We start from the raw sequence: 17,941 nt of genomic DNA, 5'->3' as shown, positions 1-17,941 counted from the left end.
GGTGCTTGTTACCCATGAGCACTCAGTAGATGTTTGTTTTATGGATGGTTGATTTATTCATCCAGAAATGCACTCATTTATGAACTGAGTCGGTTCACAAATACTAGAACTAAGTTCAGCAAGGTTGCCGGTTACAAGACCACCCTGTAAAAATCAGGAGCGTTCTTCTCCGTCAGTAGTGACCAAGCACAAAAAAACGACCCTTTACAACAGCAACAGAAACTTATCGTGAAGTATCTGGGAATTCACCTAACGAAGAGTGCCTAAGATCTCTATGGAGAAAAAGCTTACAACTCTGAAAAAAAGTGAGAGATGTAGCACAATATCATTTACTTAATATAAAAGTGATTGCATTAAACTATAAAAACAAGCAATGATTATCTATGGGATGGGGGTGGGGTTTAACGGGAAAATAAATATATAAAAGCTGAAAAGGCAGGAAAAATGTGGTATTTCCTTCTCTTAGAGCTTCCCATTCATGTCTTTTGTTTTTCTATTGGTTTTTAGAGGTTTTTTTTCATATTGATCTGTAGCGGTTATTTATAGTCTCATATCATGTATGTATAAATGTTTGTTTCTACTTTGTCCGTTATCTGTGGCTCTGTTTATGGTTTTTTGTTTGTTTGTTTGTTTTGCTGTATGCGGACCTCTCACTGCTGTGGCCCCTCCCGTTGCGGAGCACAGGCTCCGGACGCGCAGGCTCAGCAGCCATGGCTCACGGGCCCAGCCGCTCCGCGGCATGTGGGATCTTCCCGGACCGGGGCACGAACCCACGTCCCCTGCATTGGCAGGCGGACCCTCAACCACTGCGCTACCAGGGAAGCCCTGTTTATGGTATTTTTTGCCATGCAAAATTATTTAGTTTTTACACCATCATTTATTCATCTTTTATGTTACAGTTCAGCTTTTGCTATACTTGGAAAAGGCTTTCGAGTTCTGCAATTAATTTTTAGCTTCTCTCATTTTCCCCTATACTTTTACTGTTTAATCCGTTTGGAGTTTATTTTAGGGAAAGAGTGAGAATCTAGTTTTATCTTTTTTCCAGATGACTACCCATTTGCACTAGTTATCTATTGCCCTATCTATTGCCCTAGTTATCTATTGACCGATCACTCCAAAACTTAGTACGTGAAAACAGCAGCGGTTTACTCTCTCCGAGTCACTGCGGAGTCCTGAGCAGCTCAGGCTTCCGCGTGGTCACGGTCACGCATCTTCTGAAGGCTCCCCGGGGAGCGAGGGTTCTGCTTCCAAGCCGGCTCCGTGCTCCGAGCGGCTGAGCGAGCCCGGGAGCAGGTAGGAAGCCGCGGTGCCTTTTATGGCCAGGTTCGGTCTTTGCAGTGGAAGTGACAAGCAGCACCCTGGGGGCCTGGAGCAGAACCCGGCCGCCTGGCACTCACCTGGTCCTGCACTCACCGCTGGTCACTTCTCACCTTAGAGCCCTGTGCCTGGAGGCCCTGTGGGTGTCCTTTGTTGTGACCTTGAGGGGTTGAGTGGGGACTGGGGTGCCACCCAGAGCTCAGCCCCCGGTGAGTGTCACCCGCTGAGGTGCAGTGGAGCCCAAGGACACATGTGCCAACAGCCTCTGTTTTTACTTTTACCAGTGCAGCTCCTTTTTCTTTTACAATTTTGAACGAATGGACTCGAGGTATTTTGGTTTCCAGTGCTTTCTGCATTCTAGAGGTCCGCGGTTTCCAGCCCAGGATGTCATGCCCAGGAAAGCGGGAAAGTGTCTCCTTTCTCGTCAGGGAATGTGTTTTGGGAGTTTGTTTTCCTGGCTGGTGGTGGGAGGGGTGGGGTGTAGACGGAGCCAGGACTCTTTTCCCTTGAGAGGGCCAACTGTAAGGTGTGGGCTGAGGTCCCCAGGGTGCTTCCAGCCACAGGTGAGGGGCTCCTGCCCCCAGGTGAGAGAGCGCCTGAGGGACCTGCCCTCCCATGGCCTTGCTGGGCCCCGTGACTGTGCCCTCTGTTCCCGGAGCAGTGCCCCTGGGCCCAGCATCGTCAGGGGGCCTGCCCCTCCCGTGGCCTTGCTGGGCCCCGTGACTGTGCCCTCTGTTCCCGAGCAGATCTGCGTGCCCGTGGAGTCCTCGAGCCCCCTGGTGATGAGCAACCAGAAGGAGGTGCTGCGCTGCTTCACGGTGCTGGGTACGAGGCCGGCGGCCTGGCTGCTCTGGGGGGCGGGGGGCCCTTTGTCTCGTGTACTGCCCGCCCGTGTCTCTGGGGAGCACACAGCCAAGACCTGGCTGGGCCGCAGCCCCGAGCATCCGGCCTCCCTGGCCGCCGGGCCTAGCTTGTCTTGGAGGTGCAGACAGCCAGCAGGGAGCATAGGACAGCTCGTTACAAATAGTTCTTTGATGAGCGCTTGCCCTGCAGCCTGCTGCTCGCCTGACCGCCTGCTGGCCTTCCTGCTGCCCAAGCTGGACACCAGCAACGAGAGGACCCGTGTGGGCACCCTCCAGGTCGTGAGGCACATCATCAACTCGGCCGGTAAGTGCCCTTTGTGACGCAGAGATGGAAAAGGCAGACATTGTCCAGCTTTTAGGTGAAAAGGAACATCTTGCTTTGAATTCTTTAAATATTTTCCCCAACTTTCTAGTTTGCAAAATTCCAAACTTTTTGAAAAGTTGCAGCAGTAGTGCTCATCTGCCTCCCAGCAGGCGTCCGTCGCTGACCTTTGCCCTTGACAGCTGGCTGTGGACGGTGGGACACGGCGCCCCCGACCCTGGGCCCGGCAGCTGCCACATGCCCGCCGGTCGGGTGGCTCAGTCCCGCTGCCCCGTCACGCTGTCTGCCGCAGCTGCCCCTCAGTGTGGGGTCTGTGCACGGGCATATGTTGCCTAGTTGTGTCTTAGACGTGGACCTTTGAGAAGAGTTGAGGCCGGTTCTGTAGACAGTCCCTCCATTTCCGTGTGTCTGATGATTTCCTCACAATTGGATGGAAGAATTCGGGTTTCTTGCTTTTAAGGCTAATTTAATCAGCAAGAGGCTTGACAGTTTTCGCACTTAAGTCTGTTTTTTCCGGTGAGCTTGGTTGCTAAACAGTGGCCGTGGCCGTGGGCCACGCCAGGCCTGCAGCTTGCTTCGGTACAGTCCTGAGCTGAGAGTGGTTTTCACATGGCAACGGGCTGTACAAGCAAACAAAGAAGAAGATGTGTCGGAGGCCGCTTGTGGCCCTGGAAGCCCAAGTGTTCTCTGTCTGACCCTCTATGGAACGAGCATGTGGACCAGGTGGCACCTGTGGACTCGGCAGCTCTCGGGTTTGGGGAGTGAGGGGGCAGCACTCGGCGGGCAGGGCCGGATCCTGCCGTGAGCCCAGGAGCACGTGGCTGGTGGCTGCTGGGGAAGGGTGGTGCTGGGACAGAGAGCAAGGTCTCTCACCTGAGCCACAGCGCCCTTGGGAGCCCAGGTGCCTGCGGACCTCGGCTGGGCCTTCGCTTCCTCTCTGATCTGCTGTTTGTGGTCATTAGCGGCGCTGGACGTTTTTTACACGGTTCATGGTCATTAGCGGCGCTGAACGTTTTTTACGCGGTTTAGCCTCGCTTGCCTCTCCTTTGTTAATTCTTCTCTCACGATGATGTTCCAGAGTCACTTTGTATCCACTTGTCTTTCATTTTTTCCTTTAAGTTCTTTCTCTGGCCATAAGTGTATATACGTATATATGGTTAGGACTCGGTGCTCTCACTGCCCAGGCCCCGGGTTCAATCCCTGCTCAGGGAACTAAGATCCTGCAAGCCACGCGGCGTGGCCAAAAGAAAGATGTTGTACATATAAAAAATGGAATGCTACTCGGCCATAAAAAGAATGAAGTAATGCCATTGCAGCAACATGGATGGACCTAGAGATTATCATACTAAGTGAAGTAAGTCAGAAAGAAGACATACAATATATCACTTTTATGTGGAACCTAAAATATGACAGAAATGAACTTATTTACAAAATAGAAACATACAGACAGAAAATTGTTACCAAAGGGGAAAATTGGGGGGAGAGAGAAATTCGGAGTTTGGGATTAACAGATACTACTATATACAAAATAGACAAACAACATACTCAGTATCTTGTAATAAACTATAATGGAAAACAATCTGAAAAAGAATAGATACATAGGGCTTCCCTGGTGGCACGGTGTTTAAGAACCCGCCTGCCGATGCAGGGGACACGGGTTCGAGCCCTGATCTGGGAAGATCCCACATGCCGCGGAGCAACTGAGCCCGTGTGCCACCACTACTGAGCCTGCGCTCTAGAATCCATGAGCCACAACTGCTGAGCCCACACACCTAGAGCCCGTGCTCCACAACAAGAGAAGCCACCACGATGAGAAACCCGCGCACCGCAGGGAAGGGTAGTCCCTGATCACCACAGCTAGAGAAAGCCTGCGCGCAGCAACGAATGCAATGCAGTCAAAAAAAAAAAAAAAAAAAGAATAGATACGTTTATGTATAACTGGACCACTTTGCTGAACACCGGCAACACTGTAAGTAAGCTCTACTTCAGTAAAAAAGTCAAATTTTTTTAAATTATATATAGATAGATAGATTTAAATCTCTCCCTTTCGGGGGGCTTGGCCCTGGGTGGTTTACTTTGCTTGTTTACAATTGTGGTAAAATGCACATAACATAAAATTTTCCACGCTCGTCGTAGGTGCACACTCAGCAGCGTTAAGTACGTTCCCGTGGCTGTGCAGCCGCCTCCAGGACCCTTTTCATCCTGCAAACCTGAAACTCTGTCCCCACTAAACAGCACTCCCCACATTTCGGTCCCTTTTAAACCGCAGGTCTCCTGTGCTCTTTTCTTTCCCTTGTAATTTATCCGTGGAAGAGCCTAGGCCATTGGACCTGTGGAGTTTCACACGGTCAGCTTGGTGGGCTGTGTTCTCGAGGTGCAGACTGAGGTTTCCTCGTCCGTCTGGATTTCTTGCAAATTGGCAAGAACTCAGACTCCAGTCGAGTCCCTTTGGCAAGACTGTAGGGGGCACAGTGTGTACCGGGCGGCCTCGGCAGCGCTGCCGCTCGCCGCCTGGGGCACAGCTTGTGCTGCGCCGATTCGCTGGGTGCCGTGATGAAGAGACGCTCTTCACCGGCCGCTCAGCCATGCAGAAGTGTGGCTCATGCAGGAACTGCAGGCTCAGCTGTTGGCTCCTTTGTTTTGTCAGTTTTCAAGATAATACACTGGTCCCCTGTCACCTTCTCAAGGTGACCATTGCTCTCTAAAAATATCATAGGGACTCATGAATTCAAACGTATTTGAGAAATTTCAGTTCATTGCAGTTATCACCATTATTTTTTAATTAACTTTTATTGGAGTATAGTTGATTTACAGTGTCATTTTAGATTCTGCTGTACAGCAAAGTGAATCAGCAGCATGTATCCATATATCCCCCGTTTTTTAGATTATATTCCCATCTAGGTCACCACAGAGCACTGAGTAGAGTTCCCTGTGCTAGACAGTGGGTCCTTATTCGTTATCTATAGTTGTTACCATTATTGGAGCTCAAATTGTGTCATCTCCGGGGAGCGGGGAGACTTCTTCAAGTTCCGAGTCCTTTGATGATGAACTAAGCTCGTTGTGTATACTTCTTGCCCCAGACCTGGAATCAGCCATTCCAGGCTGTGAGGCCTCCAGTTCCCTGCGGGAGGTGGGATCATGACACACCCCTCCCCTGGGGCTGTCCTTGGAGTGACAGCGCCATCACTGTGCTCCCAGTCTCTGTTTTCATTAAAAAAATTGTTTTTGGCCGCACCACGTGGCTTGCAGGATCTTAGTTCCCGACCAGGGGTCGAACCCGGGCCCTCGGCAGTGAGAGCGCGGAGTCCTAACCACTGGCCGCCAGGGGGCCCCTCTTTGATTTTATTTTTATTAATCTCATGACCACTGCTTGGTATTCACTTTTCACCCCCATTTAAATGTCAGAATGCGACTTCCCTGGCGGGCCAGTGGTTAGGACTCCGCACTCTCACTGCCGAGGGTCCGGGTTCGAGCCGTGGTCCGGGAACTAAGATCCCACGTGCGGCGTGGTGCGGCACCCCCCCCCCCGAAAAAAACCTAAAATAAATAAATATCAGGAAAGGAAGGGTTATACAGCTGGTTCTCAAAGTGGCGTCCTCAGCACCAGCTCACCTGGGAATGTGTGAAAAGTGAACGCCTGAGCCCACCTGGGCCTGCAGGTTGGAGTGGGGAGAGGGGACAGCGGCTGGTGGTGCTTAACGAGCCTGCTGTGATTCTGATGCCCCAGGAGACCCCCTGACCCTTGCCCTTGAACTGGGATACCTGCTCAGCCCGCTCTTTCTCTGCTGCCCTAAACTACAAACCTCCTAGCTTTTTAATTGGGTGAAATAATGTTATTTGCTGAAAAAGGTCATTTCCCCCTCCCGCCCACCGGAGAGAAATGGGTGGGCCTGTGCGTATGAGGCCCCCCCCCGCCACGTGGAGGGCCACACTGAGGCCAGAACCCCGGCAGTGTGGCCTTGGGCCTTGTGGTGGGGGGCGGCCTGAGCCATCTCTCTGTTTCCTGCAGCTGCGCAGATGGAAGTCAAGCAACCCTTTATTCTCTCCTCCATGAAGCTTCCTCTTCTGGACACCAACAGCAAGGTAGGTCAGCGGGCAGCCCTAGCTCCGCTGTGAGCAGCTGCGGAGAGTGTGGCCACCAGGGACCCGGCAGCCACCTCTCAGCCAGGCCAGACCTCAGTGGGCGCGTGCAGGCCTGGGCATCTGGGACCCCCAGCTTCCTCCTGACGCAGTTAACCAAGTATGAAGTTAGGAAGTGGTCCCCCAAACCACCCTGGGGTTCAGTCGTTCTCTAGAAGAACCCCCAAGCTCACAAGAGTCGTCATACCCACGTTATGGTTTACTACACCAAAAAGACACAGGCTAACATCGGCCACAGAAGAGGCACGAGGGGCAGGAGGCCCAGGAGGGTCTGAAGTCGGAGCCCCGCTGTCCTCTCCCCGTGGAGCCGTGGGCAGCCTGGGCTCCCTGGCAGTGCTGTGCCGGCTGCCCCCCAGGGAAGCCCCCAGCCTTGTGTCAGGGGTCTCTGTCGGTCCTCCATCGTGGAGACCTCAGAGTCCAGCCCCTCCTGGCCCGAAGCCCCCACCCTCAACCATCAGGTGGTTAGGTGATTCAGCGTGGCTGAAGCCTCAGGGAAGCGAGGACCCGGGGCTCAGGTGGGACATCCAAGGCCTTGGGGGTGACGCCCAGAGCTGGGGGCAGGGCTGCTCCTCCCTCCTGGGCTCAGCGGCAGCAGGGCCCCTCGGCTCTGTCCTGGGGCTGCCCCAGCCTTTGTGCTCATCCTGGGGCCCTGTTCTTTGGGACCTTCTGTGAGAGTTTCAGAAGCTACTGAAATGGACCCCAAACCACCTGCATCTGTTTCAGGGCCCCCGTGCCCTGGGTCACCCCCAAGGGGCCGCACCGCGTGCCTCCAACAGTGTCAGTGGCCAGACGCACTCAGCCTGAGCGGCCCTCGTGCTACCACATCGCTCACTCCCTCCAGACCTGTCAGCCCCACGGTCCCTCAGGACACACGTGTAGCTGGGGGCACAGGGCAGCGATGTGCGACCTGAGATCCGGGGGAGGAGAGGCGTCACCGGGACACAGGGAAGGGTCCCCAGGGAGGGGCATCGGGCCGGCGTCTGATGGAGCGTGGGAGCAGGGGGCCCCGGAGGGGGCGCCAGCCCCGGGAAGAGGATGCTGCTTCCGGCCGCGACGGCCCAGCCATTCCTTGGAGCCGCCAGACAGAGTTATCGAAGGGGCTGGACAGCAGGACACTCAGAACTCTCAGGAGTGTTTGGGTGACAAGTGCAGACCCAGGGCCCTTGCCCAGAAGGGCAAAACGGGGTCGGGAGATGCCCAAGGAGGCGCCGGGAGGGGAGGGGCTGCGGGAAAGAGGAGGAAGAGGCCTTCCCCTGGGGGTGTGGGCATGGCCGCAGGCTGGCCTTCGTAGCAGGCGTCTGGGGAGAAGGTGGGGGCAGGCGCAGGCGCAGGCAGAGGGAAGGGTGAGATTCCACCGCCCAGCTGGGCCGGCGTGCTGTCCGGCGGTCCTCTGAGGCCCTTGCCGCTCTCCCTTGGTCCGGGCAGGTGAAGCGGGCCGTGGTGCAGGTGATCAGTGCCATGGCCCATCACGGCTACCTGGAGCAGCCTGGAGGCGAGGCCATGATCGAGTACATCGTGCAGCAGTGCGCGCTGCCCCCCGAGGCGGAGGTAAGGGTGCGGCCTCACCCTCCTGCTCCTGGGCCCCTGATTCCCCACTTCCGTCGGGGGCGTTGTCACATGTGCCAGTGATTGGTTCTCTTACTGCTGAGTAGCATTCCGTGGTACGGACGTGCCAGTCTGTTCTCCACTCTCTAGAGGAAGGAGACTCCAGTTGTTTGCAGTGTGGCAGTTACGAAAAAAGCCACTGTGACCGTGTGGGTACAGGTTTCTGTGGGAGCATGCGTTTGTACACCTGGGTAAGCGCGAATGGAGAGTGTGCATTTAATTTCATAAGAAATTTCCAAACGGTTTTCTGAAGCGGCTGTGCGGTCTCATGGCCCCAGCAGCAGCGGGTGAGAGGCCCTGTGGGTACTTGCAGGCTCGGGTCCAGGCTGGTTGTTTCTCAAGCTGTCCTGACAGGCTGGCATCTCACCAACGACCAATGTTTGCCATCCCCATGTCTTCCTTAAGTGTCTGTTCACAGCTTTTGCCTATTCTTGAGTTGTTTACTTTCCTATTATTGAGTACAGAATGTTCTTTATATATTTCGGATGCAAGTCCTTTATCAGATTTATGGCTTGTAAATATTTTCTGACAAGTCTGTTGCGTCATACTTATCTTTTTATTTTCTTCAAAAGGTGGATATTTTAATATTTTAGAAGTCCACTTTATCAGGTTTTTATTTATAGCTCTTGCTTTTGGTGTTCTAGCTAGTAAATCCTCTCTTAACCCAAGGTCACAAAGATGTTCTCCTCTGTTTTCTTCTAGAAGCTTTAACTTCGAGGTTTTACATATAGGTTTGTGATCCACTTTGAGTGAATATTGTTTAATGGGAGGTGTGGTTGTTGTTACGGCTCATTATTTTGCACGTGGATGTCCAGTTGTCCTAGCACCATCTGCTGAAAAGACTCTTCTTTCCACGTGGATGAGTTGCCTTTGCATCTCTGTCAAAATCAAGTGACTGTGGACTCCGTTTTGCTCCACTGGTCTGCGTCTGTCCTTTTGTCGGGACCACGCTGTCTTGCCTGAAGCTTTACAGTAAACTCTGGAGCGAAGTAGCATGAGTCCTCTAACTTCAGTCTTCTTTTCTAATTCGTTTGGCTATTATAGTTCCTTCACTTATCCATATAAATTTTAGAATCATCTTGTTGATTTCTACAAAAATAAACCTATTAGAATTTTATTTGTTGGTTTATTTATTTGTTTTTATTTTTGGCTGCATTGGATCTTCATTGCTGCACGCGGGCTTTCTCTAGTTGCGGCGAGCAGGAGCTACTCTTCGTTGCAGTGCGTGGGCTTCTCATTGCAGTGGCTTCTCTTGTTGCAGAGCATGGGCTCTAGGCGCGCGGGCTTCAGTAGTTGTGGCGCACGGGCTCAGGAGTTGTGGCTCACAGGCTCTAAAGCGCAGGCTCTGTAGTTGTGGCTCACGGGCTTAGTTGCTCCGCGGCATGTGGGATCTTCCCGGACCAGGGCTCGAACCCGTGTCCCCTGCATTGGCAGGCGGATTCTTAACCACTGTGCCACCAGGGAAGCCCAGCTATTATAATTTTGACTGGGATTGTGTTGAATCTGTAGACTCTTCGGGAAGAATTGATATCTTTTGATGAATTGATGTTGTCTTCCCATCTATGAAAATGGTGCATTACATTTACTTAGGTCATCTTTGATTTCTTTCGTCAGTACTTCGTAATTTTAAGCATATAGATTCTGTACATATTTTGTTAGATTTGTAACTATGGTTTTAGTGCTATTGTAGTAGTATCGTTTTGTTAATTTCAATTTCCAACTGTTCATTGCTAGTGTGTAGAAATACAGTTGATTTTTGCATATTGACCTTGTATCCTGTGGCCTTACTTTTTATAGATTCTTTGAGATCTTCTACATGGAACATCATGTTTTCCAATAGACAGCTCAGTCTTCCTTTCCGATCTGAATGCCTTTTATTTCTTTTTCTGGCCTTATTGCCTCGGTTAGAATCTCCATTACAATGCTGAATACAAGTGATGAGTGCAGACATCCTTACTTTGTTTCCGTTCTAAGGGGAACACCTTCAGTCTTTTAATATTCAAGATTCTGCTTTCAATTCTTCTCAATTTGAAATGGACATAAGTGATTGCTTTTTAGGTATTGAATTCCTTGCAGTGCCAAGATAAACCATGCTTGGTCATGATTTATAATGCTTTTAATATATTGCTGGACTTGATTTCCCGATACTTTGTTGCGAGATTTTGCACCTCTTCAAGAGTGTTATGGGCCTGTACTTTCCTGTAATGTCTCTCTCTGGTGATCCTTCATTAGGTGAGTTTGGACGTGTCCCCTCCTCTTCTAACTTATGGAAGAGTTTGTGAAGATTTGGTATTTTTTCCTTAAATCTTTGGTAGAATCCCTCAGTGGAACTACATAGGCCTGGAGCTTTCTTTGTTGAAAAGCTTTTAACCATGAATTGTTTACTAGACAAAGAACTATTTAGGTTATCTGTTCTCTTGAGTAAGCTTTGATGGTTTGTCTCTGGGTAAAGGGTCCTAAGACCACCTACATGCTTGCTGGTTCACTAGAAGGACTTGTAGGACTCAGAGGTAACTGTACTCGTAGCTAAAATCCCTGTGCAGGTTTCCTGTGTGCTCCCAGGAGGGGCCACACAGAGCACACTCCCTCCTGCATCAGAGAGGTGCAGCCCAGGGAAGCCCATCTGACAGCCTGAGTCACGGCTGTCACTGGAGGTGGGCGCCTTCTGCCACAGCCAGCAAAATGCCAGCCTCCCGGGGGAGCCCGTGTTCGCTGCTCAGGCAGCCAGAACAGCCTTACTTCTCACTTAGGGAAGTTTCAAAAGATGAGCTCCCGGATGTAAAGTGTTTCAGGTGCTGTGGACAGAATTACCATATGATCCGGCAATTCCACTTCTGGGTATTTACCCAAGAGAAATGAAAGCGGGATCTTGAAGAGATATTGCACGCCCATGTTTGTAGCAGCGTCATTCATGATAGCCAAGAGGTAGAAGCAGCCAAGTGTCCATCAGGGGATGACTGGGTAAACGCGGTCTGCTCTATCTCTATAGTAGAATGTTACTCAACCTTAAAGAGGAAGGAGATTTGGACACATGTTACAACATGTGTAAACTTTGATAACTTGCTGATTAAAGTTTTCCCTACTAGTTTTAGCATCAGTTGTTCATTTTCTAACTCCATTAATTCTCTATACTTATTTTTTTGGCCTTCTGTTGTAACAAAGAGCTTTTTGCTAGTTTTTTTTTTTTTTTTTTTTTTTTTTTTTTTTTGCGGTACACGGGCCTCTCACTGTTGTGGCCTCTCCCGTTGCAGAGCACAGGCTCCGGACGCGCAGGCCCAGCGGCATGTGGGATCTTCCCGGACCGGGGCATGAACCCGTGTCCCCTGCATTGGCAGGCGGACTCTCACCCACTGCGCCACCAGGGAAGCCCCGGCTTTTTGCTATTTTTATGTTCATATATAATATCTCAGTGTGGATTCATGGGTTGGTTACTCTTTCATGCATTTCTGCCATTGGTTTTGGTGGTCAAATTGTTCTGAGTTTGGCCTGTGGGAGCCCCCGTGGAGCGGGCTCCTGTGTCCTTGAGGCAAGGCGCGTCTCCATCATTTTTTGAGTGAGCCTTTCCTTGTTTTCTGGCACAAGAAGATGTTCCAGGCTCACCTGACCTGTCCTTACCTCTAGCTCTGTGGACACTTTTCAGATGAGCTCTTTTTCTCTTTTATTTCTGGGGGGAATTAGTCTCCTTTATCTCTTTAATTTTTTCTTGTTCTCCGTTTTTCTGTCTCTCTCGTTCCGGCACTTCTGTTATCTGAATGTTGCACTTTAATATCTTTCTTCTTCATTTCCCTGAAGTCTTCAATCTGTTCTTCCACGTCAGTGATTTCTTTCTTAACTATTTCACTATTAATTTCTTGAATCACATTCTGTGTTTAATTGTTACACTCTTTCACATGCTTTTCTTGTTCTTGGTTCATATTAATATTTTCCCACCGATAGTATTTTTCAGGTTCAGTTGATGTTCTTGGTCTGTGGGTCCCGGTAGTTGCGCCTTTGTTGGGCTTTGTATGTGTCCTCAGCGTTCACTCTTGGGTAGTTTGCGGTTTCTGTGTGGTTTCTTTATTAACCCAAGGTTTCTTTTAGGATGTTTCAAGTTTTCTAGGTGACTCGCTTTTCGTGGCTACTGTGGGTTTGTAATTTTATTGCGTTCTCTACGTTGAATCTGGCCACAGGTTTATTTTTGCTTCTGAGAGTTTGTTGAGATCTTCTTTTTAGCCTAATAGGTGGTCAGACTTTCAAGTTGTTTGTGTGTATTTGGTGTTAAGATTTATCTGTATTTTTAGAGCATGCTTTAAAAATTGCTGTTTAGGCCCTATTAAATACCTCTATTTTTTCTACTCCATCTTTGATTCTCAGGGAGAGGTGTTAAATGTCTCCTACAGTCATTGCAGTTTTCCCAATTTCTCTTGGTTTTCAGTGTTTGCTTTTTGGTATTTCAAAGCGTGAGTTGAAGACTCAGAGTGTTTGGAGAGCAGAGTCCTTTTCCGCGTGGAAGGCCGGGCCCTGGAGCACTGTCTGCTCAGGTCTGAGAGAAGCCACTGGCCCAGCGGGTTCCAGAGCTTGTCTCTGTTCTTCGTAGAAAATGCCATTTTCTCAGCCTATTATCAGGTCCACAAAGGGCCTCCGGTTTCTGTGGACGTCGGCATTGCCCATCAGGACGGAGTCAAGGTTCCCTCTGTTCTGGTGGCCGAACCGAGCCTGGTGAGCCGGCTTCCTTGGGTGATTTTGGTGCAGAGTGACAGGTGGCATGGGCGTCCCCTCAGCGGGGGCTGGCAGGGTCTGTCCTGCTTCGCTCAGGCCGTGTCCTCAGGGCCAGAGCCCACGATGGTGTAACCTGGAGAGCAGAGAGCACACCCTCCGCCCTCCCCTCCTGCAGCCTCAGAAGCTGGGCGCCAACAGCGAGGCCCTGGCGGCAGACAGCGTGCGGGCCATCAGTGTCAGCACCCTCTACCTGGTCAGCACCACTGTGGACAGGATGGGCGACGTGAGTGCCGCCCACCCACCCCCTGGGACCCACCGCACCCCTCCCGACCCCTCGGCCCGGGGGTCTGCTGCCCACCCACCTGGGAGCAGACTCCCATGCCGCTGCCCCCAGGTCCTCTGGCCATACCTGTTCGAGTTCCTCGTCCCCGTGCGCTTCACCGGGGCGCTGACCCCGCTCTGCAGGAGCCTCGTGCACCTGGCCCAGAAGAGGCAGGAGGCAGGGGCCCACGCCCTCCTCATTCAGTACAACGGCAACGGTGCGCCCCCGGCCCTGGCCCGGCCCCCCAGCCCACCTTGACCCCAGGGCGCGGGCGGCCCTGAGTGTTGCATGTCTGTCTCCCCCGCAGTGACCCTTCCATCTCCCTACGCCATGGCCACCAGGCTCCTGGTAAGCAGTGCACTGGGGGCTTGCCTTCCCAGAAGCATCACGTCCCCAGGCAGGTGGCCGCTGGGCAGCCGCACTCTGGGGATGGCGGGGAGGAGTGGGCTCTTGCCTTTGTCCCCGTCCTCACACTGTCACTGCTGTGAGAAGGACACTGTCTCGCAGTGGGAACTGTCAGGTGCTCCAGGCGGAGTTTTGGGGAGCTGCGTCTCTGGGGGCTTCTTGCCCCACCTGGGAGGCCGTGCTCGGCCTCATGTGGGGCGTTGGGGCGCTGTGGCCCTGGGCGCCGGTGGAGAACCCACTTCTGGCTCCTCCAGGCTGTGTCTTCCAGCCCCTACCTGGGGGACGGTCGCGGGGCGGCCTCGCTGCGCCTCCTGAGCGTCCTTCACCGGGACATCCATCCTATGCTGGGTCAGCGGTGGGCGACCGCCATCCCCCTGCTGCTGGAGCACCTGGACGGTGAGGCCCAGAGCGGGGCGGCGCCACTCGTCCTCTGGTCGCGTTTTTTCAGCCAGTCGGCACCAAGCCTGGCCAGTGGGGACCAGGGTTTTGAAAGTTGGAAGAAATGGCCTCTGCTGTGGTTCAGGAAAGGGTCTGGACAGTGGGGCTGAAAAGATGCTCCCTGCCGGTTGTCACCTGGGAGCACACTGGATGTGGGCACAGCCCTTTCTTCCTCTGTGCTAGCGTTGATGGGCCAGGCTGGGGGCGGGGCTCTGAGCACTGCACTCCTGCCTGTGGGCATGGGTCTGTCTGCTGGGCTGAGTGAATGACTGGTCGTTTCAGGATATACGGAGGAAACCCTGTCGCGGAAGGAATGGGAGGAGAAGCTGCTGATGGTGAGAGAAGGGAGAGGAGGTGGGAGCGTAGCCTGTCTTGGACCCAGGGGCCCTTTCTGGCCTGGGCGGGGATTGGACCCAGGGGCCCTTTCTGGCCTGGGCGGGGATTGGACCCAGGGGCCTTTTCTGGCCTGGGCGGGGAGAGCTTGGGGCAGCCACGCTAGGGGAACTGTACCTTCCCAGGGCTGTGATGTTTGCCTTGGCCTAACGGTGTGGCTGGGGGAGGGGCAGAGGGACAGGTGGGTGTCTCTGGGGGGGAGCCCTGCCTACTGACCTCACAGATTGTCACCCTGCTGTGATGGAGTCAAATTACAGGGGCTTTGAGCTGCTCTGGCCACTGGAGCCTTCTCTCCTCTCCCCTGCTTGACTCAGAGCTGTCTGTGCCCCTGTGTGGTGCGTGTCTGACCCCCCAGAATTTGTTTTGTCTGGGCTCGAAAGTGATCCACAACCCTTCAGAGCCATGGCACAGGACCCTGAGGTCCCTGCCTGTGACACCGCCAGGCATTGGGTCCCTCCCCAGCCAGCGCAGTGAAAGGCCGAGCTCCGGCCCCTCACTGGTAGAGCTCCTGCCCACAGTTCCTTCGCGACACTCTAGCTGTTGTGTCTGACAACACGTGGATTTGCCAGCTGAGCCTGGAGATGTGCAAGCAGCTACCCAGCTACAACGGGACGCCCCTGGAGAAGGTGCAGGGGGAGGGGGAACGCCCCAGGAGGAGATGCAGGGGGAGGTGTGGGAGGACAACCCGCGGGGCGCTGTGGGCGTGGCCCTCAGCTCCCGTTCCTTGGTGCTGTCACTCGCTCCCTGCGCCTGTCTCTGGTGGCCCCTGTGGTCCTGGCAGAGGCTGGACGGGAAGGCCTGGGAGCCTCCTCGTAGTGGCTGACGGCTGGGAGATGCAGGGGCTCCGCACCCACCTCCTACTCCTCAGACACCGCCCAGAGCTCGTCTGGTCCTTGCGGCGGTCAGTGCCGTGGGTTCCCGCGTCCGCTGGCAGCGCGTACTCTGCCAGGGGCGTAATCTGAGTACTCAGCGCGTACTCTGACGGGGGCAGCGCTTTGGTGGTGCTGGGCACCCCTCTACTCGGGAGCCAGGCACAGCCCTGTTCTCTGACTTCGTTGCAGAACTTCCTGTATAAATGCATAGGAACTACCCTGGGTGCTGCTTCAAGTAAGGAGGTGGTGAGAAAGCATCTGCAGGAGCTGCTGGAAACCGCCCGATACCAGGAGGAGAGCGAGCGTGAGGTGGCCGCCCCTTCCCCACGGGAAGCCCGGGTGCCCACAGGCTTGCTGGCAGTGGTCACTCTCTGTCCTCTCAGACGTGTAGCCAGCGTGTGTACCTGTGTGTGTGTGTGTGGTGTGCACAGATGCACCGGATGGTGTGCGCATGCGTGTGTACTCTCTCCGTCCCGACCTTGCCCAGGTGTGAGCGCACCTGTGTACCTCCCCAGGGCCTTGCCTGTTGCTTTGGGATCTGTGCCAGCTCCCACCTGGATGACACCCTGGCCCAGCTGGAGGACTTCGTAAAGTCAGATGTGTTCAGAAAATCCGCCGGCATTTTCAACATTTTTAAGGTACAAAGGTCAGGCTGACAGCTGAAGGGGAGGTCTGGGGCGGGCCTGGCCGTGACTTGGTCTGAGCCGTGGCGCCCTGCCTTTCGAGGCTCTGTGGGGTGGAGGGTTGGGCCTGGCGCTTCCTGGGCTTCGGTGCCTCGCACGTTGGGGGTGGGTCAGGGAGCTGGCGTCCGGTCGTGGGCGGGGCTGGCGGATGAGGGCTCCCTCCCAGCTGCTGACTGGGGCAATGAGAGGGGCTCTGGGCAGCAGGGATGGGGCGGCCACCTTCCTGTCCCACGGCCTGTCTGTGCGTCTTCTGCCCCCTGGTGGCCAGTGGAGGCTGTGTGCTCGCTGAAGCCCCGCTGGGGGCTGGACCCCCGCTGTGGGCCTGCACCCCAGCCCTTGTCCCTAGGTTTTCAGTCTCCTTGTGCCTGGGTCAGCCAGCGGCAGAGTCTCAGGGCGGTGTAGTGTGAACAGGCCCTGAGGACGGAGGGGGCTCCTGGGCAGCCCCCAAGCGAAGGCAGGGACCCCACCTCTGGCCCTTCCGTCGCTCTCAGCCCCGCAGCTCTTCCTCCTGCGTGCCCCTCCCACCTTGGTCCCACCAGGCCCGAGCCTGCCCAGTCCTATCCTGTCCTGCTGTTCCCGACCTTGGGGCTCTCTGGGTGGGGTGGCGCCTTCCTCCCAACCAGCTGTGCCCTTCTTCCCGCGCACGTGGGGTTGGAGTGCTGGGCTGCTGCTGGGGGGCGTGACTGTGTCACAGCCCCGCTGGTTCCTCCGGCCTCTCAGGATCGGAGTGAGAACGAGGTGGAGAAAGTGAAGAGCGCGCTGATCCTGTGTTACGGGCACGTGGCAGCGCGGGCCCCCCGCGAGCTGCTGCTGGCCAGGGTGGAGTCGGACATCTTCCGGAACATGTCCCAGTGCTTCAGCACCAAGGTGGGTGCCCGGCCGTGGCGCGGGGAGGGAGAGAGGGAGGGGTGCCGCCACTGGGGCCTCACGCGCTAACTCATGTCACCTCTGTCGTTCAGGTTCTGGGGATAAAGGTAGAGACCAAGGTACAGTGTGCAGGAGTGGAGCGGGGCTCTGCTTTCCTCTCTCCTCCGGGCTGGGCCGTGAGCTGCCGGGGCGGCAGCCAGGAGTGCTCACTGGGGCTCCCTGGTCCCAGTGCAAGGGCAGAGCATTCGGGACATCCCTCCGGGGCCTGTCCCCACCGCCTCGGAGCAGAATGGGGGCCCAGGAGCTCCTTCTCTGGCCCAGGCCCCGGACGGTGGGTGGGAAGGAGGGGGAGGTAAGGGCTCGCAGGCGGGGCGCGGGGCCTTGGCCGCAGCCCCTCTCCTGGCTCTGCTCCCTGACGCCCACGGCTGCCCTCTTGGCAGCGCCGGGGAGGGGTGCGTTCTGCAGCCAGTGACAGTGGCCTCTGGCCTCACTAACGTGTTTCCCTCTGGACTCTCCGGCACTAACCTGGAAGCCCCCTCTGGAGCGGCTGGGTCTCCCCTTAAAGAGCAGACCCTCCACCCCGGGTCTCCTGCAGTCTGCCGGGTGGTGGGGCTGTGCTGAGAGTGGTCGCTCTGACTGAGTGGGGGGCAGCCCCCCTCTGCCGGGGCTCTTCTTGGGCAGCAGGCTTCCCCTCCACCTTGGGAGCATCTCCAGCCACCCCACTGGTGGATGGAGTGGGCGTCTGCCTACTGCGTCTACCCGGGGCTGTGACCCGGGGCCCCCCAGGCCCAGACCGGGTAGACAGCCGAGGGCCCCGGGTTCCCTCACAGACCCCCCGTGGCCCACGTGGGGGGCTGGCCAAGAGCCCCAGAGTGGAGGGGAGCGTTTCTGGCTTTGGCGGGAAGAGCGGGCCGGTGGTCTGGTCTCGCTGCTGTGGGCAGCCCCCATCCTGGCTCAGCCCCACGGGCCTAGAGGGAGCGGCTGCTGCCTCGGGCCTTGGTGCCTTCCTGCAGCCC

General features: G+C 54.9%; 1 protein-coding gene across 3 annotated transcripts in view; it reads left to right on the top strand.

The window, feature by feature from the left end:
- Positions 1–17,941, top strand: part of MROH1 (maestro heat like repeat family member 1) — a 67,457-nt gene that overhangs the window by 29,264 nt on the left and 20,252 nt on the right. The window contains exons 10-23 of one of the 3 annotated variants that reach the window (XM_079901476.1): positions 2,064–2,142; positions 2,371–2,484; positions 6,512–6,585; positions 8,068–8,190; positions 13,121–13,198; positions 13,340–13,484; positions 13,575–13,615; positions 13,927–14,068; positions 14,393–14,445; positions 15,022–15,129; positions 15,565–15,684; positions 15,891–16,013; positions 16,779–16,925; positions 17,018–17,044. In XM_079901476.1, the coding sequence (XP_079757602.1) occupies positions 2,064–2,142; positions 2,371–2,484; positions 6,512–6,585; positions 8,068–8,190; positions 13,121–13,198; positions 13,340–13,484; positions 13,575–13,615; positions 13,927–14,068; positions 14,393–14,445; positions 15,022–15,129; positions 15,565–15,684; positions 15,891–16,013; positions 16,779–16,925; positions 17,018–17,044 (1,374 nt within the window). Of the gene's footprint in view, positions 1–2,063; positions 2,143–2,370; positions 2,485–6,511; positions 6,586–8,067; positions 8,191–13,120; positions 13,229–13,339; positions 13,485–13,574; positions 13,616–13,926; positions 14,069–14,392; positions 14,446–15,021; positions 15,130–15,564; positions 15,685–15,890; positions 16,014–16,778; positions 16,926–17,017; positions 17,045–17,941 lie in introns of all 3 variants that reach the window. The other 2 variants (XM_079901474.1, XM_079901475.1) reach the window with 2 other exon arrangements.

Source organism: Stenella coeruleoalba, assembly GCF_951394435.1.
Source record: "Stenella coeruleoalba genome assembly, chromosome: 17".
Taxonomy (NCBI): Eukaryota; Metazoa; Chordata; class Mammalia; order Artiodactyla; family Delphinidae; genus Stenella; species Stenella coeruleoalba.
This window is presented reverse-complemented; position numbering and strand designations above follow the sequence as displayed.